This window comes from Pipistrellus hanaki (genome assembly GCF_964339955.1).
Source record: "Pipistrellus hanaki genome assembly, chromosome: 6".
NCBI lineage: Eukaryota > Metazoa > Chordata > Mammalia > Chiroptera > Vespertilionidae > Pipistrellus > Pipistrellus hanaki.
In genome coordinates this window covers 67,272,839-67,297,102 of record NC_140508.1, presented here as the reverse complement: position 1 = coordinate 67,297,102, position 24,264 = coordinate 67,272,839, and the positions used below count along the sequence as shown (strand labels likewise).

At 38.1% G+C, this 24,264-nt stretch overlaps 1 protein-coding gene across 1 annotated transcript in view; it reads left to right on the top strand.

Annotated features, from left to right (window-relative positions):
* STK4 (serine/threonine kinase 4) overlaps positions 1–24,264 on the top strand; it is an 82,017-nt gene that overhangs the window by 34,257 nt on the left and 23,496 nt on the right. The window contains exon 10 of the mRNA XM_084888722.1: positions 13,061–13,218. Coding sequence (XP_084744848.1) covers positions 13,061–13,218 — 158 coding nt within the window. The remainder of the gene's footprint in view (positions 1–13,060; positions 13,219–24,264) is intronic.

Here is a 24,264-nt window from a genome sequence, read left to right as displayed (position 1 = left end):
CAGCCTAAATCTGTCAAAATAGCTTAAACATTTCTTCTCTCTTCCCAGATTTCTCAGAATTCTTAACCAGAATTGATGTCCTCTAAATGTATCATGTTACCATGTGTATAGTTTTGAAACTATTATCAGCTAAAATGGCCCTAACCAAGTAATTGAATACGTTTTAAAAATAAAATTTCAAATTCTTGTGCAGAACTGATTGATATGTATCAAAATAAATATTAATAATGACAACTTACAGCTTTTGTTGCCTAGCCTCTTTGGTTTTCATCTAATTCACTTCTATGTTGCCTACACAAGAATCTAATGAGTTCTTTAATAGCTTTTTTTTTTTTTTTTTTTTTTAACTGATTTGCCATAGTTCTTTATGTTAGATACTAGAGGCCCGGTGCACGAAATTTGTGCACTGGGGGTGGGGGTTCCTCAGCCCAGCCTGTGCCCTCTTGCAGTTCGGGAGTCCTCGGTGGATGTCTGACTGATGGCTGGCCCACTCCCCATGGGAGAGGCTCCTGCCACCACCGTTGCACTTGCCAGCAGTGAGCCTGACTCCGGGCTTCTGGCTGAGTGGCGTTTCCCCTTTGGGAGCACACTGACCACCAGAGGGAAGCTCCTGCATTAAGCTTTTGCCCTCTGGTGGACAGTGCATGTTATAGCGACTGGTTGTTCTGCTGTTTGGTCGATTTGCATATTAGCCTTTAATTATATAAGATTACATATTACTTTAATGTCTCATTTCCCAATATATGAAAGTCACTTTTTGGAGTATGCTTAGGCTACCTGGCTGGTATTTCTCAGTAGTTGAGCATCAACCAATGAACCAGGAAGTCATGGTTTGATTCCTGGTCAGGGCACATGTCTGAGTTGCAGGCTAGATCCCCAGTGTGGGGTATGCAGGAGGAAGCCGATCAATTATTCTGTCTCATCATTGATGTTCCTATCTTTCTCTCCCTTTCCCTTCCTCTCCAAAATCAACAATAAAAATATATTAAAGTATATTTAGTCTAAAAGTTTACAGTCTTTTGGTATTATCCAAACAATTTAAATACTTGTAGAAAAAGTAAATACCTACTTTTTCAACGGCTTATCAGTATTACCACTGAGTCCACAAACTTTGAGAATAACAAAAGACCTCTTTTACTTCCTCTTAAATTCCAATTATTGAGTCATGAATGGTACTCCATTTGAGAATATATTTTATACAGAATATTTGGTGAATTATATTGAATTGTTAGTATGATTTCTTTAGAGTTCTTAATCAGGATAAGCCCTCTTTCATTATTCAGGGTTACTGAGCTATAGAATTAGATCTTGATGGCACTATTTATCTTCAAAAGATAATAGACATAATGAAGATTAGCACGGACTCTGAAAGCTGAGGAACGAACCCAAGCTCAAATAATAAGTGGCTTTCAGTGCTAGAAAACACTTATATTTAACTCCACCTGTGCATGAAACGTCAATGTAGAGATCAAACTTGTTTATATATGTAACTCCCAATATAAGATGTAGAATCTTTTTCAAGATTTTAGAAGTTGCTTTCATCCCTCTTTCTGACTACTACTCTCAGAATTTCTTAATTTTCTGACCTTTATATACCATCAGCTCATGAAATACATATCAATGGATTTATATGATATATTCTCATTTGTGTCTCACTTGTTTTGCTCAACATAATATCTATGAAATTAACCCACATTATTCTTCATATCAGGATTTTACTCTTTTTTTTTTTATAGGTGTGTAGTATTCTATTATTTGAATTTACTACCATTCTTCCATTCTCCTATAGGCAGATTTGTAAGCTGTTTCTAATTTGAAAATATTATGAATAAAGCTATGCTAAACATCCTTTCATAAATGATTTTGAGGACCTATATGCTCATGTCTTTTGGATATATAAAAGCAGTAAATTGAATGACTCATGATGTAGGCATATGTTTAGTTTTAGTAGATAAAGTTTTGCGTCCTTTTATCCAATTTATACAACCACCAGCAGTGAATGAGAGTTCCAGATCCTGCAGATACTTGCTAATAATTAATACTATAAACCTATTTAATTTTAGCTATCCTAGTAAGTAAGTAATGGAAGAATAAATTTGAGTTTACCTAGACAGATGACATTGAATATATTTCATATATTTTTTGAGATTTGGATAGTATTCTTTATCAATTCTTGCTTGCATTTGTGTTTTCTCTTTCCTGAGGTGCCTTGATCTCCCCCATATTGCTGAAGGATATTTTCATTGGAAATAGGACTCTGTTGACAGTTCTTTTATTTTAAAAAATATATATTTAATTGATTTTTTACAGAGAGGAAGGGAGAGTAATAGAGAGCTAGAAACATTGATGAGAGAGAAACATCGATCAGCTGCCTCCTGCACACCCCATACTGGGGATGTGCTCGCAACCCAGGTATATGCCCTTGACTGGAATCGAACCTGGGACCCTTCAGTCCACAGGTCGATGCTCTATCCACTGAGCCAAACCAGTTTCAGCTAGTTCTTTTATTTTTAGACTTTATGGTTTCTAATGGAAAACCTATTGTCATGAGAATTATTTTTTCCTTATAAAGTGTTATTTGTCATTCAAGACTTTCAAGATTTTTTAGTTTTTATTTTTATTTCTCAGAAGTTTGACTATGATATGGGTATTGATATCTTTGGGCTTGTCTTATTTTATATTTGCTCACCTCCTTAAAATTGAGGATTTCTGTCTTTTGACCAATTGGAAGAGTTTTCAGCCATTATTTCTTCAAGTATTCTTTCAGCTCCATCTCCTTTAATTTCTTCCTGGACTCCAAATGTTAGTTTTATTTTGTGTTGTTGTTATGATTCCACTGGTTCCTGTGGTTCTGATCTTTTTTCTGTTGTTGTTTTCAAGCCCATTTTCTCCCTATTCTCATTGGATATTTTTATTGTTATATTTTCTAGTTCCCTGAGTGTTTCCTCTGTTCCATACATTCTGCTTTGAGCCTATTCACTGAGTTATTTATTTCAGTTATTATAATCTTCTGTACTATAATTTTCACTTGGTTCTTCTTTATAGCTTCATTTTCTTTGCTGAGACTTTCTATTTACTGGCCATAACTTTCTTTTTTTCCCTACTTAAGGATGTTCAAAATCATTTAGGTAAAGATTATTTTGATGGCTGCTTTAAACTTATTATCAAGTAACTCTATCATCTCTACTATCTCAGTGTTAGTATCTATTAATTTTTTAATTTGGTTTTAGATCTTTCTGCTTTGTATGAATAATTTGATAATTGAAACCTAGAAATTTTGAGCATTATGAAACTCTGAATCTTTTTCAACCCTGTTTTATCTGGCTTGCTTTGATACTGCTCTGGAAGAAAGTAGAAGTTCAGGCTCCTCACTTGACCCAAGGTTTGTAGGTGTGTGTGTGTATGTGTGTGTGTGTGGGGGAATTCATTATTGTTATGAATAATGGTGGGAGTTCTGGCTCCCTGCTATTCTTCTGCCAATATCTCCCCATGTGGAGGGATAGATCTGCCTTGTTTCTATATCTTATGGTTTCCACTTACATGACCCAGGACTGATTCCCGCTCCACACAGCCAGGACCCTAGCCTGCTGTTCGGTCGTTCGTCTGGTTGTTTAGGTCATGATGGACCCTGGCTCTTTATATATTAGGATTAATTTTTATTCTAGAGCAGTTGCCACATTAATCTCTTTGAAATAGAATTTTAAAGAATAGTGGCATAATTAAGTTAGCATAACTCAGACGTATGTTTTGGGCAAGTTACTGTGATGATATTATGTGGTAAAAACATTCTGTATTGATAGTTCCGCAGAAAGTCCTAAGTCTCATGAAGACACCTATTGTCAACCAAAGTCCAGGCTCTTGTTGAAGTGATTTCATTTCACCACCATCCATCAGATACTAATTTTGGAGCTGTATAAAATGGAAATTCTTGACTCACAGCCTATTTTCTTTCCACCTGCAGTTGTTTGAAGGGGGTTGTTATAACATTGACTCCCTTGTGTGTTATCTGTCTCATTCTCTCGGACTCAGATAATAGCATTTTGCAAGGATGATAAAGAGAACATAAAGGACTACAGGTATTTTAACACTTCTTTTACCACAATAGGCTTACTGTCCAATTTCTAATCCCCAGGATGTTTAAAAACTATCATCAGAATATTAAGTGTTCATGTATCCTTGCCACTCACAGTCAGCATCATAGGAGAGTTTCAGATAGCAATAGGGCAGTTATACCTACCAAAGCTTGACTTCAAACATTTAGTTTTGTTAGAATCATATCTCTGAGTAAGAGCAACAGAAGGACAAAGGAATAGTGGAAAGGACAGTAATTTACTTTGAAATGTGACCCACAATCTTATGAACTAGGTCAGCTTGGGCAAGTTATTTCTTTTCTTGAGCCTCAGTTTCCTAGTCTGAAAAAGTGGAGCATAAAAGTTTCTACTTTGTAGGTTTGTGAAGATGATATAATATATGTAACATATTTAGCATGTAAATGCTTAAAAGTGGTTGGTACTCTATTAATTATATGAGTCTTTTAATGTTTGATAGTGGTGTTTTTATTGGACCCAGATTTTCCTTGAACCAGTGCTACTACTCAGCATCCTGATTCCTTTCTTCTTGCTAGTTAGGCTTTTAGTTTTCACTCTTGGTATTATTGATGTTTTGTAAATGCTACCTCTGTCTGAACTCTGGTATGAAAATGTTTGATCTAATGGAAGGTCACTTGTCAGTTTCAGAAATGCTTTTAAAAATGTGCTGAAAAGAGAGAGGGAGGGAGCGAGGAAAGGAAGAAGGGGGGGAGAGAGAGAGAGAGAGAGAGAGGGAGAGAGAGAGAGAGAGAGAGAGAGAGAGAGAGAGAGAGAGAGAGAGAGAGAGAAATTTCTTATAAGTAAGATGATAGGTATTCTGAGGATCTGTTAAATAGCTCAAAATACAAGATGGTAGATTTTAAAGAAGGCTAGACTTTGGATCCACAAGAACCTTCCTTTGTAGAGTTTCAAGCTCTTATCTTTATACTGTGGAATGTATTACTGACTGGAATTTTTTCCATTCCTGAAAGATAGTCACTGTGGTTCACTGGACACTTATCAAAAGCTCCCTCCTGGGTGAGAGTTACAATAGAAGAGCAGACATCTTGGCCCTTAAACTTTTCTCACAGTTGCACAAATAATTCAGGGTCATTGTGCCAGAGTGGAGACTAGATCCTAATTGTTTGTGCATTTTTTCTAATTGTGTCCAGATGTTGGGCCCACATTTTATCTTTGGAAACCATTCATATTTTTTATTCTTTTTGAATGAGCCAAAAAGCACAGACTCTTGATGCCTGAAAATTCATTCAAAACATGAATCCTGCCAAACCACATGTTAGGATATGAAAGCACCAGATTTCAGGGTAGCATGGATGTAAGGCTCAAGACCTATATTTCGGGGATGATAAGGTGTTCAGTCATAGTAGTTCAGTTGGTGAAAGGTGAACCAAGAGAGGGCAGTAGTGTAATAATAATGAAGAGCAAAGGAAAATGAGTGCCAAAAACATACTTTGACTCTTATGCCTAAGAGGCAGATAAGTCCATTTCAGTCAGTTAGGGGAATATATTTCTTTATTGCTCTAAGCACTTTTGACCTGCCTACTCTTATTCAGCTAGAAAATGGAGATGCATTTTGATAAATTTAAATTAATTTATAAACAGAAAGTAGATAATTCTCTTAAGTGTTTATGTTCTAAAAATATAATAAGTATTTATTAAAAAATAATTACTTGCCCTAACCAGTTTGGCTCAGTGGCTAGAGCATCGGCCTGCGGACTCAAGGGTCCTAGGTTCTATTCTGGTCAAGGGCATGTACCTTGGTTTTGGGCACATCCCCAGTAGAGAGTGAGCAGGAGGCAGCTGATCGATGTTTCTCTCTCATTAATATTTTTAATTCTCTATCCCTCGCCCTTCCTCTCTGTAAAAAATCAATAAAACATATTAAAAAATAATTACTTACTACCAAGCAAGAAGTATTAGGTAGTCACTGTGTGTCATTACTATGTACTGTACAAATACCAAATGAGGAATTTACTGCTGATGAGGAGTTTATAGGTACAAGGGGAAGATGACAGTTGTTATAACCATTATCTAATGTTTATGGAGAGCCTACTGTACTATACCTGTTCTTTCTAATTCCTTGTGTGGCGGAAGTACCAGCTAGGTTCTTCAGATAGTGCTCTTTGATGATGATACATCTTAGTTAAGGCTGGAGTCCCCTACACATGAGGGTAATATAATCTTGGGCCAAATTCTGGGTAAGTAGAATAGCAAAGTGTTAAAGGATTTCCTTCTTTGCTAAGAAGGAAAATAAAGACTTGGATATACAGAAAGGTTAAGGGAGGATATTCCAGGCAGGCATAATATCAGAAGGATAGAAAAAAAATTGAATATTTTGTGGGGCTGAAGTGGATGTTGGCTGGATATTGGAGAACATTGAGTTCAAACTTGATTCTGTTAGTAATAGTGTAGTATAAGGACATTTTGATCAGAAAAGTATTAAAAAAAGAAAAAGAGAAGCGATATAACAAAGTGGGCTTTTTTTTTTTTTTTTTTAGAAGAGTTGGATGATTTGGAGCTTGAAAAGACCAGAAAAGGCAAGATCACTAGGAAATTATTAAAATAACAGTGGTATGGGTTATTCTCACCTGTAAGCCTTTTGTATGTTTTCAGATATGCTGACTCTAACTCTTTAGTTAGTCGTTTGAAATTTGGATTTAGATCTCTAAATACATACATGACAGTTCACCAGACTTTAAGAACTATAGCACCATTATTCAAAAGTCAAGTCAGATTACAGAAGGGCACCTCCTCGAGCTGGTTAACTGGAAGAGTTATTTCAGTTGGGCTCGAGGTAATTTTATAACTTATGATTCCAGTAATTCTTAGTGGTTTCAAAGAACATTCAAAGGAACATTTATGGCCACACACAGAAACTTGAAGAATAACTTGTGTAATTAAATGAGTTAATACATGAAGCTTCCCAGTAAAAAAACCAAAACCAAAAACCACACACATATAATAAAAGTTAGATAAAAAACAAACAAGTGACCTTATGATAAGACATATTATTCCAAGAAAGAAAAAAAGTTTTGAGGGATTACTCAAGTTTTTTCCCCCTCACAAATATTCACATGTGAAACTGAGAAGAAAATGTGGGCTCTGTCCAGTTTTCTAGTTTAAAACAGATTTAATTACTATTAAGGTAGAAAAAGAGTTATTACTCTAGAAATTAAGGAGAGAGTAGGTTGACCATTGTGGTTTACTTAGTGACAGTCTTAAAAATGAATGTTCAAAATGGAAGGGCATAAAGTTTAATGTTTAGTAGGTGATTGTTCCAAAGGAAAAGATGGGCTTCAAACTTTGGCCAAGCTTCCTACCAGTTATGATGACCTTGGCATTGTGTTATAGTTTAGATGAATCCAAAAATAAAAGTGGTAGTAAAGGTAAGAGGTCTTCTACTCTATATCAATTGAGTCATCCTCCTATATAATAAAGAGGTAATATGCAAATTGACCACCACACCCTCACAAGATGGCTGCCTACCAACTGGCGGGGGGGACAACCAAACAACTGAACAAGCAGGCTGCAAGAGGCAATCAGGCTGGCAGGAGGGGTTAGTGAGGGATGACCAAATGCCTGAACAAGCAGGCTGCGTGGGGTGACCAGGCCAGCAGGGGGGTTAGTGAGGAATGACCAAACGAATGAACAACAGGCTGCATGGGACATCCAGGCTGGTGGGGGGGGGGGGGGGGATGGGGGACAACCAGGCCAGTGAGGGGGGCAGTTGGGAGTGACCAGTCCAGTAGGGGGGGTTGTTGGGGGTGATTAGGCTGGCGGGAGGGGGGGAGGAGCAGTAAGGAGTAAGCAGTAAGCAGTAAGGCTGGCGGGGGTTGGGGGCAACCAGGCTGGCAGGGAGGTGGCAGTTGGGGGCAATCTGGCTGGCAGTGGGAGGCAGTTAGGGGTGATCAGGCCGGCATGTAGAAGCAGTGAGGGGTGATCAGGCCAGCGGGGTGGGGGAGCAGTTAGGGGTGACCAGGCAGGCAAGCAGGCAGGTAAGCAATTAGGAGCCAGCAGTCCAGGATTATGAGAGGGATGTCTGACTGCTGGTTTAGGCATGATCCCTGGAATTGTGCCTAAACTGGCAGTTGGACATACCCCAAGAGGTCCCAGATTGGAGAGAGTGCAGGCTGGGCTGAGGGGACCCTCCACCCCCATACATGAATTTCATGCACTGGGCCTCTAGTCCTATATAATAAAAGCCTAATGTGCTAAGTGTCTGGTTCGCCATTCAACCAATCAAAGCGTAATATGCTAATGATATTCTAAGTTCACTCATCCACTCACTGTGACGTGCACTGACAACCAGGGGGCAGACAGTTGACTGGTTGACCAGTTGCTATGAATGCACTGACTGCCAGGGGGCAGATGCTGCGACCAGTAGGTTAGCTTGCTGCTGGGGTCTGGCCGATCAGGACTGAGTAAGATGGGCTGGATATACCCTGGAGCCTTCCCACGGTCCTCCCCAGCTGGCCAACCTCCTGCATCCCTCCCTGTCCCCAGTCGTGCACCAATGGGGGTCCCTCAGCTTGTCCTGTGCCCTCTTGCAATCCAGGCTAAAGGACATCCCTCTCCCCAACCCCATGCTAGTGCACCAATTCCGTGCACCTGGCCTCTAGTTGATATATAATTTGTATACTATATACTTTACTCATTTAACATGTGTAATTCAGGAACTAATTTTGCCATTGCTTTTAATTTAGGATCTTGTTTAAAATGAAGAGAATATACTTGCACTAATTTCTCCTACTGTGTCAACAGAAGGTCTTAAATAAATACACATCTTAATAGGTATGAGGTTGCCTATGTAGCATTCAGGACTTTCTCTTAAGTCAGTGAGTATAAGATCTGCAATATTAAAAGTATTATAAATGGTTACTCAGTACAGTGTGTACCCAATTTTGACATCATGCTATGGATAAATATGCACTGGAAAATAAACTCAAGTACCACAGTGTATCTTATACTTTTGTAAACAATATTTTGTAGATAACTTTCCAGTTTTTCCCAAACGGTTGATACATTTCAATATTTTGATTACATCTATGTTATTTTTGAGTTGGCAGAAGTAACCTAACCAACTACCATTATGTTTTGATATTAGGCGATCTACATTACAATAAAGTTATTGAAATGCAAAAATGAAATAAAATAAAACATGCAATTCAGTGGTTTTCGGTGTATTTAAAGCGTTGTGTTAAACAATACCATAATTTAGTTTTAAAATTTTTATTATTTTCTAATTGAGGTGTAATTCACATTTCACCATTTTAAAGTTATAATTCTGTGGATTTTAGTGTATTAACAAGGTTGTGCAACCATAACCACTGTTGAATTCCAGACATTTTCATCACCCCCAAGAGAAACCACAATCCTGTTAGCAGTCCCCCCGCCCCCTCCCCTATCCTCAAGCAACCATTAATCTGCTTTCTGTGTCTGTGGCTTTGCCTGTTCTGGGCATTTTATATAAATGAAATCACACAAAATATGGCCTTTGTGTCTGGCTTCTATCACTAAGCTTAATGTTTTCAAGGTACCTCATTCCTTTTTATGACTGAATAATATTTCATTGTATGGTTAGATACTCTATTTTGTTTACAATCTAATTTTAGAACATTTTGATCACTCCAAAAAGGAACTTTTTTTCATATCCCACCTATTTACCCCAACCTCGTAGTCATAGGCAACCACTAACCTCTTTCTGCCTCTACAGATTTGTTTATTCTGAACATCTCACAAAAAATAGAGAATATGTGGTCTTTTGTGATTGGCTTCTTTCAGAACATTTTAGGTTCATCCATATTGTATCAGGTATCAGTATTTCATTTCATTTTATTGCTGAATAATATTCCACTGTGTAGATATACCACATTTTATTTATTCATCAGTTGATTCATCCGGGTCCTTTTGCTTTTATATAGCATTTTTTCAAAGGGAAATAAGTATAGGCTACAGTTACTTATGAATTCACCCCTTTGTCTGTGGGCTTAGACAGATCATCCATTTAGCTGGACAGAAGCTGCTTACAAAGAAACATGGGCCAGTCCTAATATAGGAATTCATGCATTTCCTCCATCAGATAAAAGAATCCCAGCAAGACATGACTTTTCTGCTCTCCCTATGGCTTCAGGTTTCTGGTATTATCATTCAACCAAACTTCTTCATTTCCTGGGATACACTTGAAAAAAATGCCCTCCCTCCCATTGGAACACAAAGCCCAGCGGCCAGCTGAAGCCCTGGGGACAGCCCTGCCTTTAATCAGCTTGGAATGATTCTCTTATGCTTTCAGCACTGACAGGCTGTTGTCCAGCATGCTTGATCCTCTAGCACAGAAGTGCTGAAAGAAAAGTTTAAAGATAAGGTTACTGGGAAAATTCCGTTCCCCTGCTCTTTCTATACTCATTGGCAGTTCTGACAGGGTAGGAATTTTCACTTTGGTTTTAGACAATTTACAATGTGAGAGGGAGCAAACTAAGCTTCAAACTTGATGATGGGGGTTTAAGGATATTCTATCCTTGATGGCAAATTTCTCACTTAGAAGGTGGAAATAACTATATATACCTCAAAAGACTTGAGGATTAAGTGAAATAGTACATTGTCTAGCACTTGGTAGGTGCCTAATAAGTGCACATTTTCTTTCCTCCTACTTATTTGCATGGCGGTCATGAAGTTATGATGAGACCATCATGTGGAAGCAAATGTCCTCATATTCTCATGTAAACAGTGATAGATATTAGACAAATGGTTATACTCTAGCTTAATAGACACATTCCTTTTATTTTTAAGCCAAGTTTTATTTATTTAATTTTAAAGATCTTTAAAAGTTGATTTTTGAGAGAGAGAGAGAGAGAGAGAGAGAGAGAGAGAGAGAGAGAGAGAGAGAGAGACAGTGGCCTCTTGTACTTTCCCTACCAGGGATCAAGCTGGTAACACGTGCATGTGCCCTGACCAGGAATCAAACTGGCAGCCTTTTAGTGCACAGGACAACTGAGCCATACTAGCCAGAGCATTTATGTCATGTTTTAGAATTGAACTACAGAAAAACTATCTTTAGTGTTTCGTCCTGGTTTAAAGATCTGAAGCATCATAGAAGTACATAGTAATAATTATAACGTAAGGAGTGCTCCCCCAGTATTTCTAGTGCCCATCTGGCACCATACGTAGCCCATCCACTTCTTAAGGCTCTGTGCCTTCTGCTCTTTTTTTCTGGTTACTGGGGAGAGGGCTATGTAGATCCACATGTTCATGGAAAGCACTAAAGAAAAACTGCACAAAGCCACTTCAACATGAAATAGGTACATTGAGCTAGCTAGGTTTTTTTTTGTTTTGTTTTGTTTTTAATGTATTTTATTGATTTTTTTACAGAGAGGAAGGGAGAGAGATAGAGAGCTAGAAACGTCGATGAGAGAGAAACATTGACCAGCTGCCTCTTGCACACCCCCTACCAGGGATGTGCCCACAACCAACATACATGCCCCTGACTGGAATTGAACCTGGGACCTTTCAGTCCGCAGACCAACGCTCTACCACTGAGCCAAACCGGTTTCGGCTGAGCTAGCTAAGTTTTTACGTCATGCCAAGTAAAATTGTTCTTTTTGCTATTGTCACTTATTGTAACTAGTAACTGTTGTCTGCTGCTGCTCTCATACATACCTGTCCTGTTCTGTAACTGCTGATGCTTTTCTTAGGGATAGTTTGAGAACCCAACCTAAGAATGTCTTCTCTGACCAGTCCAACTTACGAGATTTCCCCATCTTCTGGTCAGATGTAATTCTTATTGTCTGTTCTATTTAATATATGATAGTACATATTCTATACTATGTTCTTTTAAAAAAGAAGGCTTAGCCGAAATCGGTTTGGCTCAATGGATAGAGCGTCGGCCTGCAGACTGAAGGGTCCTGGGTTCGATTCCGGTCAAGGACATGTACCTTGGTTGCGGGCACATCCCCAGTGGGGGGGTGTGCAAGAGGCAGCTGGTCGATGATTCTCTCTCACTGATGTTTCTAACTATCCCTCTCTCTTCCTCTCTGTAAAAATCAATAAAATATATATTTTTAAAAATAAAAAAGAAGGCTTAAAAGAACTTGTATGGTGTCTTATAGCTACTAGATTTATCAGGGTGATCACTTCATAAGTTATATAAATGTCTAGTCACTGGGTTATACACTTGAAACTAATATAATATATGTAACTTGTAATTGAAAAATGAAAAGTCATTTAAAATAAAAAAAGAAAAATATTTAAAAGAAGTAAATAAAATCACCTACAATCCTATCAGAGACTAATCTTATTAACATTTTGGTATATTTTCTTTTAGTCTTTTTATTTTCTCCCTCTGTATGTGATTTTACAGAATTTATATCATACTGTAATATAATATTGTATCTCATTTTCAGCCTTAACGTTACCATAAACCATTTGTAAGTGGTATTTTAAAAGTTACATATTATTTCATGGTGTGGATTGTGACTTACTTATACTTTTTCATGCAGATTTTTCTCATTAGTCCAATTGGGATTATGAAGGGAAGTTACCCTACTGAATCACTCCTCCTTTCCTACTGTAGTGCTTGTAGAGAATATTGTGTATGTAGATGATTAATAAATATTTTGCTTGCTCCTCTGTTTTCAGTCTAATATTATAGGGGCTACTTGCTATAGGGGACTGAAAAATATTATTTGCAGCTTATGCAAAATTATTGTATCACCCAAGTTTTTCACCTAGAAAAGGGGACACTGATGACATCTTTGCATGTATTTTAAGGGCCTGTAAGTCTTTTGCAATTGTGTGAGAATATTTTCAGTGAACCTTTTTGCATTTTCCTGCACTTTTCATTAGATTTTTAAAGAAGTCTCTAACCAGCAGCCACAGATCTAGAGGCTGGAATCCATCTGAATGGAGATAGATATATTTATTAACTTATCTGAAATCTAAGACATTATGTTTCACCTTTTCTTTTTCTTGGTTTTCAGGAAGGGATGAGACCATGCAGCCTGCAAAACCATCTTTCCTTGAATACTTTGAACAAAAAGAAAAGGAAAATCAGATCAACAGCTTTGGCAAGAGTGGGTCTGGCCCACTGAAGAACTCTTCAGATTGGAAAGTGCCACAGGATGGAGACTATGAGTTTGTAAGTAGTGTTAGAAGTGGTAATGTGTGCTGGAGAAAGCGATTTGAAGTATCACGCATCCAGTTCTGTCATTTCGCTGAAAGTGCCTGAGCATTTTCCTATGCGTTTCAGGTCTCCTCTAACCAGCTCTGGAAGCAGCTCCGGGGCTGAGGCCTCAGGAGTTTGAGACAACAACATTTGACTGACATTAAATAGTTTGGCTCTCCCAGTTAGCAGCATCTTTTTCACTTTAAAAATCCTTTATTCACTTGCCATTTTTCTTTTGTTGAGTTTGAAATTGGTAATGGTAAAAGAAATGTTCAGTCATCAAATGAAAATGCGAAGTCTTTAATAATTTATTTGAGATTGGGAGGTTTTATTTAAGGATTAGTGTAGAGGGCAGTTAATGCTGCTTGTAGTGTCTTTGTTGTTTTGCTAACCATTATCCTCATTTTAGGCTCTCTGAGAGGATTATTCTGAATTTTGCCCATGGATGACCATTAAGTTGTTCTGAAGTTTCTTATGAAAAAACTGGGTGTGTTTTATTCTTTCTCTGCTGTGGAACATTCTCCTGCAGCCACAGATACTTGTTAAAGTTCACAGAGATTTAATGAGTAGAGGCAATAAAAAAATTGGGGGAAGGAGGAAAAGCAAGCTAAGGAGTGTGCATTCCTTTTCTGAATATTTTTAGAAAACAATTTTCTCTTTAGGGATATTTAATTTTTACTTTTTAAAATTTTTACATTCTTAAATTCTGTCATAATTCTGTTGTTGATTATAAGAGCTTAGCTTAAGCATTTTATTTGGATTCTGAGAGAGGCCTTCCTAGTCCTTGCTTTCCACTGTCCTACTGACTGGCTTAGAGGAAATGATGTCATTCTTCCATAACATAATTTCTACTTTTGTGGAGCAGAAATGTCACATTGTACAGCTAATGATAGAGATTTGAGGACCAGAATAACTCACCTGAGGTTATTTAACTGATCAGTTACTGAGTCCATGTTAGAACCCAGTTCATTTGTTTTATAATCTGTGTTCATTTATTCATCATCTACTATGCATTATCATCTGTCATTTTTTGTTCACTCATTTACTTATTAGTTTTTTGAGTATCAATGTATGCTTGATACTAAATTTATATGGGGTTTTCTTTCTTTCCAGTTAGGTGCTTTAGAAGTTCAAAGATAAGGATGTGTTTATGTTTTTTTAATATTGCATGATTTAAAATTTTTCTTTTTACTCCCCTTTTGAGCTTCCTGTACTCTTACTAGAGCTATCAAATAGGAAAATGCGTATTTGTAAGTGACATCTGGCAAAGAAAGAACCAGCCCGTTAGTGAAGAAAGGACTCTGGATAATCCCACTAAGTTTAGAAAAGGGTGTGTATCAGGCTAGCTGACATGTTTCCCTCAACAGTCTCTACAGAGACTCAGTTTCCTGGCAGGCACTATTTAATTATGGAAAATAATTCTCTTTCTCTCTGTGAAGGCAATTGCTATTTTGAAATGAATTTTTTGCCCAAAATGGCAAATAGGGAGTAATTTAATCAGAAATGGCAGGATGTAATGCTGACAGAAATCTTTATATTTTCATCTGAAACTCAATACTTGTTGCAATTCTAAAATGAAATTGCCTTATTTGCCAAGTTGAAAATGCGACATAGATTTCCTTTAATGTTTAATATATAAAGAGATTAAATATAAATAGGTGCTTGAGGATACAATACTTTCTAAAATTTGCATTTCATATTCTCTAAACAGACTACATTTTTGGTAATGAATGCTACTTTTTTTTTTTTTTAATATATTTTATTGATTTTTCACAGAGAGGAAGAGAGAGGGATAGAGAGTTAGAAACATCGATGAGAGAGAATCATCGATCAGCTGCCTCTTGCACACCCCCTACTGGGGATGCGCCCGCAACCAAGGTACATGCCCTTGACCGGAATCGAACCCGGGACCTTTCAGTCCCCAGGCCGACGCTTTATCCACTGAGCCAAACTGGTCCCGGCATGAATGCTACTTTTGTGAGAATTCAGACTCTCCCGCTTTGCCATTTGTAAAGCCACAAAAAGCTGTAAACTTGCATGTAGTTTGAATCATGAATCCTCCAAAAATACACTGGGAGATTTCAGTCTAAGATGCCTGGGTGCCTGGGGTCATGAACACGACAGATGAGGCTCGTGCTCTCCTGGAGCTTAAGTGTGCTGAGGGAAACACATAGAGTCAGGTCCTATATCAGTTTGAGTAATAATAATTTAAAGAAAAAAGGGCGGTGACTAGGTAATGTGAGAGGAGGCCTTGCGGGGGGTGACATTCAGCTAAGACCTGAACAAAGACCAAGGCCAGCCATGGGAGACTGGCGGAGGGACCAGCGGGACACCGGCCCTGAAACAGGACATGGATGTATGAAAGGAAGGAACAAAGGCCACTGTGGCTGAGCAGAGGAACACAGGCTAGCAGTTACATAGCAATAATCACAATACGTGTGAATGCATTAAAATCTGTTAAAAGACAGACTCTGGCCCTAGCTGGTTTGGTTCAGCTTGGATAGAGCATCAGCCTGCGGACTAAAGGGTCTCAGGTTCGATCCAGTCAAGGGCATATGCCCAGGTTGCGGGCTTGATCCCCAGTAGGGGACGTGTAGGAGGCAACCGATCAATGGTTCTCTCTCATCATTGATGTTTCTATCTTTCTCTCTCTCCCTCTCCCTTTTTATTGATTTGAAATCAATAAAAAAAATTTTTAAAAAAGAGGATGTAAAATTTAGAGTCATTATCTTTGAGGAAAGGAATTTTAGTTTTAGTTGTTTTTACAGCAAGAACGTATCACTGTATTAACATATTACTTGCTTTAATTTAAAAAAGAGTGGCGCATATTCTTTTTTTAGATTCTTAGATTTCCTCGTTTTATTCTAGAGTTAGCCAGAGTGTCTGCAGATCTAGATGAACCACAGTACTTTTCAATGTTATTAACTCTACAAGTATTGTTGATTATTAGTTCTTAGTATCCTTGGGTTTTGGAGTAAGTTTTCTATTTATTCAAATGAAGTTGTTTCCAAGTTTCTTATGACTTATTCTATAAAAAGAGTTGCTAGTACCTAGCCCCCACAGATTAATCTAGTCACTGACGTCCTCATGTGTGCTTTGTATGAATAGGCAGGATTGCAAGGTCCTTGACAACTGGGATTTTATTATATTCATTTTTGTATTCCTAACACCTACTAGCAATTGCCCAGCTTAAGGTCGGCACACTATTTTCACTTAAACTGAGACACAGTCTCTGAAGTAAATCACTGCCCTGAGAGAGTTCATAATGTAGCAGAAAAGATAATAAATTAGTTTTGATACACTGTGCTAATAACAATAGCTTACATTTATTGAGAATTTACAATGTGCCAGGCATTGGTCTAAGTCCTTTATGCATATAACTCAGTCCTCACAACCTTCCCACGAAGTAGGTAATGTTATTATTGCCATTTTAGGATAAGAAAACTTGAGGGTTAAAGGGAGTAGGTAATGATTAAGTTTATACAAATAATAAGTGGCACAGCAGGGATCTGAAGCAAAGCTGTTGGCTCCAGAGCCCATCCTCTTAACCACCTACACTGTGGCCTCCCTCTAGGCTATTCTGGCAGGTTCTGCTCATACAGTGCATGTAAAAAGTGCAGTAGGAGGCCAGAAGAGGGAACAAGAACTCCAGGTAAAGCATTAAGAAGTCCCATTTGAAGGGTATTTTGAAAGATGAATAGAAATTCTCGAGCTAGAGAAGGAGGGAAAGGGCATTCTGGGCAGAGAGGGAAGTGTGACTGTGGAGGCGTTGAGGAATGTGGAATGCCAGGAATTACTGAGAAACTGTATTTGGAGCATGCAGACATGGGTAGGTGTGTGAGGAAGGGGGGCAGAGGGACAGAGAGAGCCCTTCAGGTGAAATAAGGGAGTGCCCCAGTGTGCCCTTATTTTTGCTGGAAACATACAGGACTTGTTTTAGATTTTTTCTTGGTGAGTCAGAGAAATTAAAAATAGAATTCTAATAAAGCACAAAGGGCTAATAACCTAAATATCTCTCTGAAGTTGTGTGATAATGGTCCATGAGGATATAAAACCATTAAACTGTTAATTCTAAATTAATTTGATAAAAGAACCTGAACAAGATTGATTGATTGGATTCCCTGGGTAGTTACACAGTCATAAACTACTCATAGCTTTTTGTGGTTAGGAAGGATAAATTTTAGCCCCGAGTTTTCCCCAGGAGGCTGATAGTCCTGATTTTATGTAACTTTATCTTAACCATCCTTTTCTAGATTGGGGCTTCAAATATGATGGCGATGTAGAGATTTTTTTTGGTTTTTATAAAGAAGCTTTACTAAATTAATAGGACATAAGTCACTTTTTTTTAGGTTGCACTTTTTCCTTTTGATTATACACTTTAGAAGTTAGACATTTGGTCGGAGGTGAGATTATTATTAACTTATTTATAATTTAAAATCATGATTGCTGTAGGTACAGAGATGCTTCATTTATTCATATTTAAATTAAATATTCCTAAGGATGCAACTTGATGTTTTGTGGAAACCCAGGTATGTATAACTTGAAACTTTTATCTGCCATCTTTTAGAAACAAAAAAAACATTCCCAAGCATTGCCTTTGAATTTATGGTCCACGTTTTTCAAAATGAATTTTTAAAAATTAGTGTATATCCTTAAATATCCTAACCTCTACTTGTCAGATAGAATCTAATGAAGTTTCCACTACTCAACAGTAACAATCATCAACTCATGACTCATCCTCCACTTCTAATATTCCCTCCACTTGATTATTCTGGAAAAAAAAAATCTCTGGCATATTTCACTTTTAAATATTTCCATATTTATATATATAAAAGCCTAAGTGATCCTTAGGACCAGTCAACCAAACAATAGGTCACTATGATGACACCCTGACCACCATGGGGCAGACGCTTTACGAAGGAGCTGCCCCCTGGTGGTCAGTGTGTTCCCACAGCCAATCTCCCGCAGTCCCTCTCCGCAGCTGGTGGGCCCGATTGGCCATGCTCAGGGCCAGCCAAACCCCAAGCCCCAATCAGCCCTATCAGGACTGTGTTAGATGAGCCCCGATAGCTGGCCAGGCTGAGGGACCCCACCCGTGCATGAATTTGTGCACTGGTCCTCTAATGTGGCTATAAAGATCTTTTTAAAAACCATAACCACAATATCTTTATTAGACCTTTAAAAATGAACAATAATGATTCTTGCCCAGTTGGTATGGCTCAGTGATTGAGTGTCAATCCATGAACCAAGAGGTCATTGGTTTGATTCCCTGTCAGGGCACAGGCCTGGGTTTCTAAATCAATCCCTGGTAGAAGGGAGCTGACCCGTGATGTTTCTCGCTCATCGGTGTTTCTAGCTCTCTATTTCTCTTCTTTCCTCTCTCTAAAAATCAATTTAAAAAAAAGAATGATTATTTAATGCCATAAAATACCTACAATGTCAATATTCAAATTTTCCCAGTCATCTCATACTTTTTTTTTTAGTTTATTTGAATTAGCACCATGCTGTAACCAACTGAGCTAACTAGCCAGCCTAGTTTGTTTGAATTAGGGTCCAATTAAAATTCATACATTCAGTCAATAGATAAATCTCTTAAATTGCTTTTAATGTGTAAGTCTTCCCCCTTTATGCCCTACACACACACCACTGTTTTTAGATACTGCTTTTTATTACTCCACTTTATAATTATATAAGCTATATATGATTCCAAAGGCAAATGTTATGCAGACTTAGCTTCTATCCCTATTCTTTCTACTCTGTCTCTTCCCTCTTTTGTTGTTGTTACATTTTGGTTTTATTCACACACACACACACACCAACATACAAATACATGTATATTTGTACTCCCATTTAAAAAAATTTTTTTTATTGATTTTCCACAGAGAGGAAGGGAGAGGGATAGAGAGCTAGAAACGTCGATGAGAGAGAAACATCGACCAGCTGCCTCCTGCACAGCCCCTACTGGGGTTGTACCCGCAACCAATGTACATGCCCTTGACCGGAATCAAACCCGGGACCTTTCAGTCCGCAGACCGACGCTCTATCCACTGAGCCAAACCGGTTTTGGCTGTACTCCCATTTTTAACTAAGCAATAGTATACCAATACTATACTCACTTCAATCTACCTTTCTGTTTTCACTTACTTTTGCATCCTAGAAATCTCTTCATAGCAGTACACAGAGATAGCCCTCATCCATGTACGGTAGTTTATTCAGCTAGTCCTCTGATGATAGGCTGTTTGTAGTGGTTTTAAAGTTTATCTCTTCATAAACTTATTTGTAAATAGAGAATGAAACTTTTTATGTTACTTTTGTTTTTTAAGGTTCATGCTTTACCCTTTTAGTTTTGAGAAGCAAGTTAAACCTATAGAGCTTTTTTCTTTCTTTCTTTTTTTGTAGTTAATGCTGCTAATGGTGACGGTGATGAGCAATGAGTAGATTTAGTGAGAGGTATCTCTCTGCCACAGTCCGGTGGTGTTTATATAAACTAAAGAGAATAATTTAGTCATAACACCTGTGTCACGGAGCGTGACTAATCACTCTCCCTGTTAGGTGCCCTAGGTATCAAAAGGCTGCTGGGATGGTATTAAGGAGGGAAGGAGTTCCCTGCAGGCCTAGAATTCCTACTTGATGTATCAGAACCTGAAATTTGACTTTCATTTCCACTAAGGCAAGAATTGCTTCAGGTACTCTAATTTTGCTAAATTTGAAGTCAGGAAAGAAAAATGACTAAGTTTTATGTTATTTACTCTTCATCAGTCCAAAGGCTCAAAGATATTTTAATGTAAATTATTTATTAATCTAAAAAGCAGTTTTACATTTTCAGCTGAGAGATGAATGTAATTGATTTTTCTTAGTGTTGAATCCACAGCCACAACTTAGAATTGTAATCATTCACCTAGACATCTTTTCACTCTTCTTCCTTTTGAGCTGTCAAATATATTATATTTGCTTCACTCTTTCTTCTCACCTTCACCTCCCATTTTTTTTTAATCATATGGACTCTTGACAATTCAGTATGTTCCTGGACATGAAATGTTAAGAACACAGGGAAAATATTTATGCCAGTTTTCTCTTCCCACCCCTCCAAAGGAAGAATCTCTGTTAGAAATCTGAAAGTAATATTTGCTTTTGTAGTCTCATGCCTTTAAAATAAAAAAATAAAAACATGATGTGGAACTTTTCTCATTATCTGAGATACTAGAGGCCTGGTGCACAGATTTGTCCAGGGTGTGTCCGGCCCATCTCACCCAATCCAAATCAGCAGACCCCAGCAGCAAGCTAACCTACTGGTCAGAGCATCTGCCCCCTGGTGGTCAGTGCACATCATAACAGTTGGTCGAGCAGTCAAACAAATGGCTGGACACTTAGCATATTAGGCTTTTATTATATAGGATATTGCATGTATCATTTCCTCACAAATCCTGATGTTCCACTACACAGGTGAAATACAACAGAGCCGAGCATCTCTTGTCTTTGACAATGTTTGCTCCAAGCACCAATAATTCGGAATGGGAGGCATGTTTCTTGTCCTTTCCTCTCACTATTGGAGTTTGATGCTGATATTACTGACTTTGAGCTTACAGTGGAAGGAAGAGAGATATTGAGAAGATGGTTCAGACAGAAGAAGGCTGATTGATGGTGATTTCTTGTATTCCCACTGAGAAAAAGACAGAGCTCAAGATGTTGGTTGTTTTTAGATAGGAACGTGTTAGATTTTACATTTGTTTAGAAGTTCTTATATAAAGCTGCAGCTGGGTCAGCTTGTAAGGAAATATATTGTGCCTCTGAGTAACTAAGTGATTGCTCTTTTGGTTGCGGCAATAGTATGCCTGGTAGTTAAGATCACTACAGTCAGGCTTTTAAGGTCCAATCTGAGTATATTTGGGCCACTTTGTTCTCCCTGTGCCTCAGTTTCTTCATCTGTAAAATGGAGGTAATACTGATCCCTATAGGAAAGCTTCTGTGTGTATGAGAATTAATGTAGCAATGCATCTAAAGTGCCTTAAGCATATCACCGGCACTTCACAATGTCCACTTCCTCCTCTTTCCCTCCACTCTCCCCTTCTTTCTTGAAACATTGTCCTTGGAGTAAACTTCAGTAACTGAAACCACTGCCCCCAGTGCTTGCCATTCACTTAACCAGAGATCCATTCCCAAAGGAAACGTGTTCCCTGAGCCTGCTTTAAAAACTGTCCTTAAAAAAGGAGCTAGAACCCAGAGTGGTCATGGGTATCATTTTAAGAACTTCCCAGTGCTTGCTTGATTTCCCTTACATCTCTTTTCCTTAGAGTTTTCTCTTTCTACCCACCTCTCATCAACATAAATTTAATGTTACAGTACTTTTAGTTTTCAAATCTTGAGCTATCACACTACTCCCAGTGCAATGCATTCTTTTTGCCAATAGATGGCGCCCTCTCACTTCTTGTGAGCGCAGCCTCTGGTGTGGCGTTCCTTTAGGTAAAGCAGAGGTTGCCGCTATGCAGAATGAGGGGTAAAATTGCTTCATCTGCCTGAAAGTTGGACATCACATGAAGTGAATGTCATTGAAAATAGGGGCACCTTGAAACATGGGCCAGTAGAGTGAACATTAAATTGTGCCACAAGAGGGGTGAATGGCCTTGTGTGAGTTACTCTCCCCTTTGAGCTTCAGGTTTGTAGTCTGTGAAAATCAAGCATAACACCACTGTCCGACTTTCCCCAAAGGGTTTGAGGAAAGATTCAATGCAATGGAGGTTGGGGTTATTTTGAACCAAGTTCTTTCTAAATTCTACCATTTAGAACTATGGTAGAATTCTACTCGCAGGGAATTATAAAACTGCTTCTGTTTGTTTTTTGGTTCATTGTGTATTAAGTATTATTATTTATTTTGTTATTGTTTCATGCTTTAATTGCACCTTAGTTAAAAAAAAAATTCTAGATCCTTTAGCAATAACAAATAATCCAGAAACAGGAGAAGGCCAAAGGAGCAATTAAACCTTAACTTCTGCTATGCTTCTTTTTGCTGCTGAGGGTAATACTATCATCACATTAGGGTGATATAACATTTAATATTGTTAAAGGCACATGCATGCTTTGCTCCTTTATTTGGTGATGCTTACAGTGTTCCTGTGAGGGAAGCAAGGTGAGTTTGTTTATCATTTCTGTGGTTTGATGATCTGAAGTCCAGAGACATTGAAAGACAACTTTCCTGCTTAGTGACAAGAGTCAGTTCTGGGACCCAGATCCTCAGGTTGGGTGTTTTATCACAGGGAAGAAAGCAAAACCAACTGATCTTAAGTTCCAGGCACATACTAGGCACTTAATTAATGTTACAAAGCAGGTAAAAACAATCATCTTTATAATACGTCATGGGGACTATGGTGACCAGGAAGAATGGTTTCAGATGTATTGCATCTTACTGGGAATTTTGTAATATTAGAGGAGTATTTATTGTTGACTTAAAATTTTTCATACTTGGTACATAAGGCAGATTGACATGCTTTATGTTTCATTAATTACATGAATTATCCCCCTTGTTGGAACAATTGAATTGACACCCTCTTTTGATGTTCTTTATTATTTACTTTGCAACCATGGGTTTCATAGTTATTATGCTGTTGTTCAGGAAATGTCATGCTAACTAAAAAAGGCATTATTGGCTTAAGAACACTTTTGGTTTTATCCAGATATAACTTCTGTGGAAACAAAGGTGACTGTTATAGAGGAGTCTTAATGGCTGAAGCAAACATTTGCTATACGCTCAGGTGAAATCGGTCATGGGGCGCCTGGCAGTCTCATCCAGGCTCTTATTCCAGAATGTTCCTCTTTTGTGCTCGTTATCTGCTCAACGGTAGCTTTTCTTTAAGTTTACTTTTCTTACCATTGTAAAAAATATTGCATACTTTTTAGCAATATTCATATTATTTTTCTTATTGGGTGTTTTTTCTCCTCCTACCCTTTATTATTATTATTATTATTATTATTATTATTATTTTCTTTTTTTTCTTCTTCTGATTAAAACACATAATATCAGGTCTTATCCTCATGGCAAATTTTTCAGTATACAATGAAAGAGAGTCACCTATAGGCACAGTGCTGTGATGTAGGTCGCTAGGGCTTGCTCCTCTTGTGTCCCTGAAACTTTATACCCTTTCACTAGTAGCGCCCTGCTTCCCCTTTATCTTGTCTGATTTTAAATTTTATTGGCAGGGACACTTGCTTTCTTACGGTTACAGAATTTGAGAAGAAGATGGTGAAAGTAGCAATTACTGTACATGGTAGGAACCCATGTGCATTCTTTGGAAAACTTTCCAAATCTTTGATTTCTTTTAGTAATATCCATTCATCTGAGTATGTAGGAGCATGTCAATTAGTTTATGAACTTGGTAGATGTGAAGTTTAAGTCTTTTCCCCCTTCTTTGGTAAAATGTTAGCAGAAAACCTTGGTTGGACCTGCAGTGTTGGGCATCCCCTCCATCAGAGTCGGGTGCAGCATGTAAAGCGTTGAGCCAAGTGCCTGGCAGTCCTCCTCGGTTATTGATGTTAGTTCCTTTCAGAGTGACAGCTTACATAAAGAGCAGCAGAGGGAAACAGACTCAGCTCTGACAGTAGCTAGCTTTGTGTCCTGCTCAGGCCACCTGATCTTCCTGGGGCTCTTCATTCTTCATCTGCTGAGTAAAGGGCAGCTCAGAAAGTCTCAAGAGCCCTCAAACTCTCGGTCTTTGTTTGCTAATCTTTAAAGTGGAGATAATACATACCTGTCACGGGGGATACTTGAGCCTGAAAGTGATAGCCTGTGCAAAGCATATAAAAGACGCTCAGTACATGTCAGGTCTCCCCCCCCCCCCCGTTCTTTTAAAGTGCACGGAGACCAAAATGATTTCAGGAGGCCGTATAACTTCCTGACCCAGAGCCGCATAGACCTGGATTCATTCCTGGCTTCACTGTTTATGAGATCTGTAACTCTAGGCAAGTCACTTACCCTAAAATGAAGATACTAATCATATTTACTTCAGGGTTATTGAAAAGATTAAATTA